The 11,843-nt window shown below is 41.9% G+C and overlaps 1 protein-coding gene across 3 annotated transcripts in view; it reads right to left on the bottom strand.

Moving 5' to 3' along the window:
* Positions 1–113, bottom strand: part of krt98 (keratin 98) — a 16,827-nt gene extending 16,714 nt beyond the window's left edge. For 2 of the 3 annotated variants that reach the window (XM_032536338.1, XM_032536330.1), the window contains exon 1: positions 1–98. This exon is cut by the window's left edge and continues 241 nt beyond it. In XM_032536338.1, the coding sequence (XP_032392229.1) occupies positions 1–98 (98 nt within the window). The other variant, XM_032536347.1, reaches the window with a different exon arrangement.
* Positions 114–11,843: the final 11,730 nt, after the last annotated feature.

Raw genomic sequence — 11,843 nt, forward strand, 5'->3', positions numbered from 1 at the left:
TAGCTCTGCTGGGATGAGGAGATGCGGGTGCCACGGCCGCCTGCTCCACCGTAAACACTCATGGTCCTCTGGCCGTAGGATGTGCTGCTGAACGACATGCTGGAAGGTCTGTATCTGGATCAGGTAGGTAGGTAGATTACTGGAGTTGATCTGCAGCTGAAAGCATCTCCTGGTCTCCTTGGTTATATAGCTGTCACACACAGCAAAGTGGGAAGGGCTAGGAGGGGTAGTTGAAAGGGAAGAATGCGGCTGACCGGTTACCCCCTTCCTCTTCTATGCAATCTCTTCATCAACACCGATGTGATGACTGGTGGATAGGGGCTGATCCATTTTTTTCAGGTTGAACTTGTGATTCCACATGTTTCTCAATGAAGGGACATTCCTTTGAATAATACTCGGTTCATCTTGAACCTTAGGAAGTTTGTAATTGCAGCCTTCCTCGTTAGGTTGCTTGAAAACAAGTTTGGAGGCACAGACACATACTTTTAAATATTGTGCTCTAATAGAAGAAACTGCTATGTGTAACTATCTTGTAAAATATTCACTCATAGCAGTGACAGAAATGGCACATACCAGTGACAATTTTGCTCCAGTGAAACTTGGGGCCCAAGGTTGAGGGCAAGGCAGTTCTGAGATGGCCAAAGTTTTTTTTGTCACACAAAGGGCCAGATGTTCAACACAGGGATAATTAACTGTATTTGTATTTGTATTTATAAAGGACAACACAAATTAATCAACATTTCTGTAAATGTACCAGTGTTAGCCAGTCGGCTAATTTTCAATCGTGGTCCTTTAGCCAGATGATTTTAGACCATGGCAGGAAGAAGCAACAAAAAAACAACAACATTAAAAAGCATTAATAGGGATTAAAATATACACATCGTAATCAAAAAGACACCATACAGACAGCTAGATCAGAAATATAAGCTTCTTTGTTTGTTTTGTTTTTTAGTATGCTGTGTGTAGCTGCAGAAAGCAACAGAACACTAGCTGAGATTACACAACAACAGTATCTTCAGTTAATATGATAAAAGATGGTATAATACAAATTAATTAAAACACACATGCCCAGGTAGTGCAGAGTAGGCTATATTTGTCACAAGGCAAGACATCAAACATGTTAGCAACAAATCAACAGTGATAACAACAATATAAAATTACCTGGGGATTAAAAATGATCACTCTTGATTTGTCAAGAGCCAGGACTTGAAACTTTGTGTGAAATTTTGGTAGGAGGTGCAGTTTCTTATTTCATTTGGTAGTGTGTTCCACATATTGGAAGCTCTAACTGAAAAGCATGATTAACTAAAAGAGTTGGACCTGTAAGGAGCAACCCAGCCCCTTCTCAGAGCTGACCTAGTGGTTCTATTTTCAAAGTTATTTTGTTTAATAAACATATTGAGTGGTGGTGGAGCTTTGCCATTCAAGATCTTGAACATTAGGCACTCCCTAATTCCCAACTGAGGATGGCATATTTGTTAAGGATTTTACAGTGGTGATAAGTATTTTGTTGTCTGTCTAAAACTTTAAGGGCTTGTATATAAACAGAGCGAAGAGTCCATCATATTTTTTTAATCCTCCGTGCCCTCTTTGCATATTAGCAACTGTGTGGAGGAGGGGTGGGGGCGCGTGCATGATCACGGAAGACTGAATCATGTGGGAACGCCAATAGTCTTAGAATTACTCATGGGGGAGACAGAAACTACGCACTATAGCTTTAAAATTACTGCAACAACCGCTAAAACATCATGACCTCGCCATCCTCTCTACCCAACAAACAAAACTATGGCTGCTGAACAGGATACATGTTGTAGATAGCCGTGAACCGCTTGCCTCGTCCTCCGGTAATGTTAGCAGTTATGGCGTGTTAACATTGCAGCTTTAGCCAGGACCATCGGGATCACTTTACTGCCTGTGTCTCAATTGTTTTTGCGAGTAACCAATATGAGTATTCAGTACTCCATATAATTCAGTGTGAGTATACAAATGTTGAAATGACTTAAAATGCCTGTCCCTAGTAGTCATGATAAATTAGCCTAAAACTTAATGCTGAACTGTTCAGGAGGAGCCATTTCTGCATCCTTTTGGGCTCTAAGCTGTCTCAATCTTTCAAAGACATCTCCAATATTTTTCAAGGTTTTGTTACATCTCTGGTCATGCAACTGTCAGAAAAATGCCAAGGTTATTTTAGGTTGAGTATAATCTCCATTGGTCCCGTTTGCTGCTTCCATGGCTGTACCACAGCTGTAGCGTACTGGGTTTTCGTCATGGAACGGAACTTTTAAAGGAGAAAATAATGGCATTAGCTTTGATGTTTGAAAAGATAGTATTTCAGCTTATCATGTTTCCTTAATATCTGATGACATATTGTGGTCATTTTTGGATTTAAGACAGTGAATATTATTATACATTGATGTATTTGGTCCAAAATATCGTGATATCTGATTTTTTCTATATCCCCCATATGTAGATTAAGCTACCCAGCAGCATATGAAGTATCTGAAAATAGCTTGACCTTTACCAGCTGCAACATGAATGAGATGTACACACAATACACAATGCATTCATAATTATAATTCAGTAATATGATTCTAAATAACTGGCAAATAAAGCTGATTCTGATTCTGATTCCAAAGGGCCATTCTGCACAAGAAGTACTGTTTTCTACTTTAAGTATGTTTTGATGCTAATACTTTAATACTTTGAATGAATGACTTTTACTTCTAATCAACAGAGTATGTTTACACTATTTCTACCTTATGGTATTTACATGAAATATCTCAATATTTCTTCCACGATTGCAATAATGTGATTATCCGATTCTGAGATTGAATCACAAAGGTTTGAAAACTGTGACTGAATTAGTCCAACAGAAATGTAGTTTTCGTTAAACTGCTTCCCTAACTGAATAGTAGGACAAGCATGACACGTTTCTCGTAAACGTACCTTTGCACCTCTTAAAAACATTGATCATTGACAAAAACACAGCCAACTTCTAAAACATACGAAAAATGTACAAGCTACTTTTACTGGTTTATAATCATCATTGCAGCCTACACTTAACAGAAACATGCCAGTAGAAAATGATAACCTTCCAGTTATCTCTATCATCAACCAAGCCAGGCTGCCTGACTGCCTTCCTCTGTTGTCATTACACTCCTCTGTAGTCAGCCGTCACATCGATAAGCAGGGTGAGGTCCGAAAATGGGTTGACTGATGGTTTGATTGCATCTGAAGAATGTCAGTCAGTCTGTTCATTTAAACATCGTACATTGTGGAAAATGAATGTCACATATTGTACTGCAATGTATAAGGACTAATGTGGGATAATGCCTGACACACCAACCCGACGGCCGAACGTCGGCAGAAAAGGCAGTCGGACAGACTGCCTCCCTGAGTTGGTCAAAAAAGGAGACGGGTATGGTTGCAGCCTGGAGCGTCGCATGTCATCCGTCCCGTCTCATGCGGTCTCGTCTCATGCGGAGGTGTGTCCAACGGTAAATCCAGAGGGTCAAAATTACGATATCGCGAATAATTTTCCAGATGGAGTCACGGGTAAATTCGTGACCACATTTGTTGCAATTAATTGAAAAAAGTTAAAAAACTGTTAACGTTTTTGCCATAGCCTACATGTAGTTTGCTCATTTCTGAATGTATGCTTGTGTTGTTCCATATAACGTTGCTACATCTGATGAAACCGCATCAGCGACGCAGCCGTTCTGCTACTAACAGCAGGACCTCCTGAGGAGGGAAACAGTCACGAATCTGCACACACAACAACAAGACTACAAAATTAAACCTGTTGCACGCTTTCCAAGACTTTTTAAGTGTATATTATATATTGTTTTCACACTTCACTGGGCCATTGCTGCAAATACAACTGCTTATCAGCATAGCGAGAGCGACTGTCGGCCTCGGTGTCGGCTCTCTGGGTCGGGACAGAATGCTGTCGGCTCTCTGGACCGGGGACAGAAAGCTGTAGGTCTTCTAGACCCGGGACAGAATGCTGTCGGCTCTCTGGGACCCGGGACAGAATGCTGTCGGCTCTCGGGACCCGGACAGAATGATGTTGGTCTCTGGGACCCGGGAAGAATGCTGTCAGGTTTCTGGGACCCGGGGAGAATGCTGTCGGGTTTCTGGGACCCAGGGCAGAATACTGTCGTTTCTGGGACCGGGGCAGAATGCGTGGGTCTCTGGGACCCGGGAGAACGCGGTTGATTTTTCTTCAACCGCGGCCTGGCTGTCGGGTCTCTGGACGGGACAGAATGCTGTCGGGTATCTGGGACCCGGGGAGATTGCTGTGGGTCTCTGGGACCAGGGCAGAATACGGTTGTAGACGTTATAGAAAGTGTCCTTTTGGCATGTGATTTGGTGTGTTTTTATATAGCCTTTTTAATGGCAGTCTTTGCACGTGCAAACCAGAGACACATTTCACATTTTTGCATTAATATGAGTTGCTATGTAAGATGAGATTTATTTTGTGAATATTTAGTTAACAATATAATTCCATCAGTTGTAGCGTCACAGTGTATTCTGTGTATTGATTTAACCAGGGAGCTATTGGGGTGTTGTAGGCCTACCCTGGTGTAATTCAGTTGTCAGGTTGGCGGAGGGATATGAGTTGATATGAGGCATGTATGTTGAGTTTTGAGTTGTTCGGCACTGAAGGAAGTGTGATTAAAGAATGGACCAAGTTACCGTCGAAGCTGTCTCGTGCCTTTCTCTTTCCACGCCTCGAAGTACTAATATGTAATCACAACTAGTTAATAGTAACGCAAACATATACTAGCGTTACACTGGTGGCAGTGGTGGGATGTATCAAAACGATATGTGTCAGTCGTGATTGAGGACTGTGTACATGCTTTTGTTGACACTGGAGCAGACATTTGTTATCAGTGAGGATTTTAGGATGTCTACAATGCTCTACACAAAAAGCCCATTGAAAAACAGTTGTTCTCTCACTGGTGTCACAGGTGACCCTTGGACTCTGTTGGCTCAATTACAGTCAATTTAAGTATTGCTCACAAGCCAATGACACACGCTCTTCAAGTTGTCAGAAACTGTACTAAACCACTGATTCTGGGTTGGGATTTTCTAGTTGCTAATAGCATCATGTGTGAATACCAGAAACATGACCCTCATAGTAGATGACAAGTTGTACCATTGGTTAGCCACACCAATATGTCCCTAAAGTAACGGATGTCAGAGTATCTTCTACAGTTACACTCCCAGCCATGTCGGAGATGCTCATCTCGGCTAGAGATGTACGCTAAGGGACTGACACCTCATGACTATGTAGGTGTATTTGAACCACACTACACTAATCAGTCAATAGTTGGTTTTGCATGGACTGTGACAAAGCTGAACAAGGTTCCCTTTACCTGAAAGTGGCTAATCCCTCCAGTGAGGAAGTCATGTTACATGGTGGCACTCAAATAGGCACTTTTCATGCCACATCTGACTGCGGCAAAGACGAATACACAGTAATGGAGAATTCTGTCTGTAATGTCAACATCCAGAAATGTGAACTCTCCAAGCCACTGTACTGCCTGATATTTCACACCCTGATCTCACATGCCGCACAACATGAGAGATTGAAAAGAACTTTAACTCATTCTCAGACGTCTTCAGTCAGACAACCATTGACTTTGGAAGGACAGACCAGTCACACACAAATCACAACACCTGGACACTCCCATCCACAGAGAGCTTATCGTACTTCTCCTTCAATGAAAGCAGAAATCCGCCGTAGGTGGAAGAGCTCAAAGCTCAGGTACTGATTGAAGACAGTACAAGCCCTGGGCCAGCCCAGTGGTCATGGTGAAAAGAAAGATGGGACATACAGAATTTTGGTGTTGATTTCCGAAAACTAAACTCTGTCACCGTCACAGATGCACATCCTCTCCCAAGGGTTGATGACAGTCTGGATGCACTGTCCGGCTCGCAGTTTTTCTCCACCATGGACATGTCAAGTGGATTAGGCAAGTTGAAATGAATCACAGAGACGGCCCAAAACGGATTTACAACAGGTGATGGTCCTACCAATTCAAAGTCATGCCCATGGGTTTGAAAAACCCCACCAACTTTTCAAAGACTAATGGAGCTTGTTTGAGAGGTCTACACTGGCAAACATGTGTCATTTATCTGATGACTCATCTGTATGGGACGGGACTTTGACGATCATCTTCAGAACCTAAAAGACATTCTCACCCAGATTCAGACAGCAGGTTTGAAACTAAATCCAGAAGAAATGTGACTTTTGCAAATCGCAGTCAGTATATGGGACATGTTGTGTCACGGGATGGCTACACTGGATCAAACAGCCACCGTGTATGGGGAGTGGCCTGTGCCAAGATCACCCACAGAGGTACGAGCATTTTCGGGATTGTGCTCATATTATAGACGTTTGTACACCAGATGCATTCATGCTCCATCCTCACAGGCTCACGCAAAAGATGTGCCATTTGATTGGACAGACGAATGCTCAACTCTTTCAGGCATTAAAGATGCATCACATCCCCTCAATAATGGCATTTCCCAACTTCATCAGATATTATCAGTACAGATGCATCGACCTATGCTGTGGGTGCGTGCTCTCACAGTTCAAAATGGGGAATGAACGGGTTCTAGCATATGCAAGTCATGTTTGACCCGCACAGAGAAAAAATGGTCCACATATGACAAAGAACTCTGGGCCATTGTCGTGTCTGTTAGACACTTTAGACACTACTTAGCTGTAATCATTTACAATCATCACAGATCACACGTCCACATCCTCCCCTCTACGGAAACTGGATGTCACAGCATGACGCGCGCAAGGAGACGAGGAGGTGTGGTTTGGAGTTGGATCCCCACCCATATCGTGGACTATACACAAGTGCAAGTGAAAGAAAACACACAAATGTCTGACCGTCTATGTCACGGATTCCCCTCTGCAGCAGGACGCCAGTGGGTCTCAAGGACACAGACACTCCCGAGAAGACTCACTCCTCTCCTGTCAAACTGGGACATCCTGCTCTAGTCAGTTGGACATCGACTCAGTACAGCCTTCTTCAGGAGCATCACTCCGACGGATCAAGTTTGCTGTGGCGGAGCAGATTCGCTGTGGTTCATCACGAAACAAGCAATGTGAATGTGGATTGGTTTACAATGCACTCTTTCTCGTAGTAATGACAATGTAGCTAATCAACTGTCTGATCTATTTCTCTCAGAATGTATCAATGGAGTAGCATGCAGAGCAAACCGTCCTGACCGTTAGACAAGTAAAAGGTACTAAATCCAAAGAAAGCTATGGTGGGCATTAATTCCCTAAACTCATATCTGTGTCATGACATGCTCTGTCGTAAGCTCCACATTGCACCATGACAACCAGTTGTGTATCAAGGCTGATTCCCACTACTCTTCTTAGTCAGAGACAAATGACAGTTCTTCTGGCCAGGCCACCCTCTCTGGTCATATAGGCGGCTGATCGCACATACAAAAAAACCTAAACATGTGCTATTGGCCTACCTGATTTTGATATAAGATGATTTGGTGATAGGTGTCAGACATGTGAAGCATAAAGAACACCGTCCCACGACACAGGCCACTGCAATCCCATACAAGCAGAAAGACCTTTCCAGTTGTGGTACGGACCATTATGAACTGCACTCATTCCCAGGGGACATAAAGTATGGGGCTGTAGGGCAAGATCAATTTACGACGTATGCTAGGGTAATGCTTTCATATGTCAGATCAGAACAGCAACTACAGTAGCCACCACAGTACTTTGTGAAGAGACATTCCTGAACATGGGTTACCGAAGAAAACTATTTGTCAGATCAGGTGAAGAACAATAGAATCGAAAATTATTCAAACGATAGTCAGGGAATGCACATCAACAAGGAAAAGAACCTCACCATACCCCCCGGGTGGAAATGGGATGGTTGAGAGATTTAACAGGACTTTAAAGGGACAGTTGGCTAAACTCATCGATGATATGGCGGGTGATGGGACCACTAGTGCCAGCTAGTGGTTCTCTCCTTCAACTCTACTCCTCATTCTAGTACTGGATACTCACTGATTTCTGGCTCATGGTAGAGAGGCAAGCTAGGGTCCTGCTAGTGTAACACTGTTACACCAGTACTTCCACAGACGCAACATGAATTATGGTCAGAATTGGTTTGTTGACCCGATCCCCCCAACCGGGACACGGTTTCAGCTGTTCGCTGTCAATCGTGAGGAGCAGAGACTAAACGTGAGTACTACTTCAATAAACATGTAAAAGTTAAAACCTACCAATGTTGGAGATCTAGTGTGATGGACGATCCACTCCACAGAGAAAGAAACTGAGCCTAACTGGACTGACCTTTACAAGTCATCTCATCGGATCGACCGGGAGTTGTGTACAAAACGTCTTGGATTTGAGACTTTCAGATAGACCAAAAGTGGTTCACTATGATCGATGTTTTTTTGATTAAAGCAAATCGGTCAGTTGGAAAAAAACTCTTTGCTGCAGTGAAAAAAACTTGCCACATCAGCAGAATCTGAACATTCTTCCAAGTACACATGCGTGTCGGGTTCACTCCCATGGAACTCGATAACACTTGACCCTGACAGGCTTCTGCTCCTGCTTGTCCCTCTGGCCCCTGCTGAGGAGACGCAGGACGGGTCTCTCAAGTCCAGCCACAACAGACAACCAAACAGCCTCCTGCTGACACATTGCTGTGGGAATGTTCGAGACCTCCCACCACTCGTTCAGGACGGGTTGTTCGGAGACCCAGCGGCTCGATGAGTGAGCACACCTCCCACTTACGCCTGAAAAGGACTGTTTATGGAAAGTACTGCCATTTTTGTTGATTGTGGTTTGCAGATGGAGAGGTTGTAAAAAAAAAAAAAAAAAAAAAAAAAAAAAACATGACATGTATGGTACTTGAGTTGTGCCACTCAATAGACAGTGTATGGGTTTTATAGTTGTATTATATAGGTATTTCACTGGTTGAAAAACAGTGACACATAGTTAAGTATTTGGTAAAATCAGTACTACTTATTAAAAACATCCTAGTCATGTATAGCAGGATAGTACAATGGTTTGCACCAAGCACGTTTCATGTTATTGCAATAATTCGGGTATTTGTAATGTTTAAGTTGTGAGAGGAGATTTATTAAAATGGGGACATTTTCTCGAAGAAAGTGATGAGGGGGGGGGGGGGGATGTAAGATGACGATTTATTTTGTGAATATTTAGTTAAACAAAATATATTCCATCAGTTGTAGCCTGCACAGTGATTCGTGTATGGATTTAACCAGGAGCTATTTGTGGGTGTTGTAGGCCTACCCTGCGGTAATTCAGTTGTTTCGGTTGGCGGAGGGATATGAGTTGATCCGGAGGCATGTATGTGGAGTTTTGAGTTGTCGCATGAAGAAGTAGTGATTAAAGTAATGGACCAAGTTACCGTCGAAGCTGTCTCCGTGCTCTTTCTCTATCCACGCCTCGGAAAGTGCACTACTATGTAATCACAAACTATAATAGTTAACGCAAACATATATAGCGTTACACTATCCAAAAACGCAAATCTAGATAGCACAGGGACTAAATATGATGTAGGTAACATTATATAGGAGCAAAATCAACTTTTGTGAGCTGGAATAATAAATCACATTTGACAGGATGCTTGTCGGTAACATGATGAAAGAGGCATGGTATTTCATCTACAGACCGTTTTCACAGCAGGATTTGACCGGTCATAGCAGGTGAGAAACAAGTGTAATAAATCAACGATGGCTGGTTCCATTAAGGGTCCCAGTTAGGACAGTTTGTATCACAAGGGAGTAAGGCTACGCCCACAGCAATTTCCTGCTATAATGTCAAACATGTCTGCAAATGAATCACAATTATCTTATACTAATTAGATAATTACTAGCCGACTTGGAAACAGTTATTTCTTTATTTAAGAAGGTTTATATCACCTTACAAGGCTTAGTCTGGTTTGTATTAGTATGTACAACTATGCCTGCATCTTATCTAAAACAATGGGAGTTATACAGTATCTAACTAGTGTGTTAATTTTTTGATATAAGAGGTTTTTACAGTTTCAGCATTTTTTCCAGACTCTAGTACACGGATTAGCTTGCAAAACAACTCCTCAAGTTCACCTAGTCCTGTTAAACTTTTTCCTTCGTCATTGTAGAAAAGACTTTTGTTTTCTCTCAAACATGCAGACAACATGTGCCCTGTATGCCTTCTGGTGCCACACTGACACCCTTGCTCATTGGCAAGAGGTATTTCACATGTCGTAAAACAAACTCTGTATGAAATCATGCTTGTGCATACAGTGTCTTTTTGTAGCAACATTCTCTTTGTTTTCATTAAAATTGGCAACAGTGGCCAATGAAAACACCAACATGTAAAGAGTCAGTTGGTAAATGATTAAATGTTCAGGACAGAATCATTTGGGATCAATAACGTATTTCTGAATCTGAATCTAAAGGCATTAGATATTGGTCGTGTATCTGTTAGTTAGTAGTTTTAGACTGGGATCGGAACGCAACACTAGTATTTCCGCGCTCGTTGCCTTAAAAATTGACATCCTTGAGTACCAGAATATGAAAAAAAACACAGGCCTTTTTTGTTCTGTTTTTAGTGTTTTAAGTTTATTATGAAATAGAAAATGTTAAAATATTATTACTACCCTTCCAAATTTGTATTAGTAAAACAACCACTTGTTTTTTGTTTTTAATTCCCGTTTTTAAATTGCAAGGAAAAGTGAATAACCAAAAGATACACTGAGCGCTTCGTGCCTACAAGAAAGTTGTTTGTTTTTTAACATTGAACCTAGTGGATATGAGTTAGAAAGAGAAATCTACTTTAATGCAATGGGAACAACAATATTTACTGTTAGACCTAAAATAATACTATGCCCCCAAAAAATAAACAATTAAGCTTGTATGACTTTCAATGAAAGACAATAGAACAATACTACAGTGTGGTTATGGCTTTTTACGCAAGTCCAGAGATGCACTGGTCCAGTTTAGAATGATAAAGTGAGAAATAATACACTATTGGGATCAGATCTGAGTTAAAATAGTCACAGACAAAATCCCCAGGTAAGACATTAGATTAAATGTTAACTGTAGCTTCATCCAAGCAACTTAAATTGCTGGATCTCAGAGGTTGCACACTCCGGAGCCACTATCTGGTAAGTGTCTTGCTCAGGAACACTTGGTTGATGTATCATCGTGGGAATCAAACCCATCATCCTTCAGTGGTTAAATCCACCCAGGATTTGCAGATAAACTAAAAGAAAAAAAAATGTAACCCCCCCAAAAAGTTAGAAACACTCAACACCATCTGACCAATCCTGTAGCAACAAGTCACACCTCCCATAAGCTCTCCGCTGCCCATGTTCTTTCTCTTTCAAAACAGAAACAGTGGGGGAGATCCAAGTGGACACAAAAGTGGTTACCAACCGAACAAGAACAGAACAACAACAATAGGAATTGACTGCACTGCTCTTTTTAAACACTCCCAGATTCCACCTTATCACTCACAGACACTTCTGCAGCTGGTGACTGTCATGGATTTTGCACTGCATGTGCGCATTACACGTGTCGGGTGTGTGCGTGAGAAGAACCACATTTACATTGCGTCGTCCTGGTAAACAGAGCACGTCTTGTAAGACATAATTTAATTATTATTGCTTAATAAGGATAAACCAGTTTCTTTAGACAGACAGTGATGAGGTGTGAATCTCATTTTCCTCTTTACCCCGTTTTTAAATTGCAATACACTGTGACGATCTGACTGATGAATTGCTTTCAGGGAAAGAAAAGTTTGTACGCCAACAGTTTCAACTCTCACAGTC

The sequence above is a fragment of the Etheostoma spectabile genome, chromosome 2 (assembly GCF_008692095.1).
Source record: "Etheostoma spectabile isolate EspeVRDwgs_2016 chromosome 2, UIUC_Espe_1.0, whole genome shotgun sequence".
NCBI classification, from domain to species: Eukaryota; Metazoa; Chordata; class Actinopteri; order Perciformes; family Percidae; genus Etheostoma; species Etheostoma spectabile.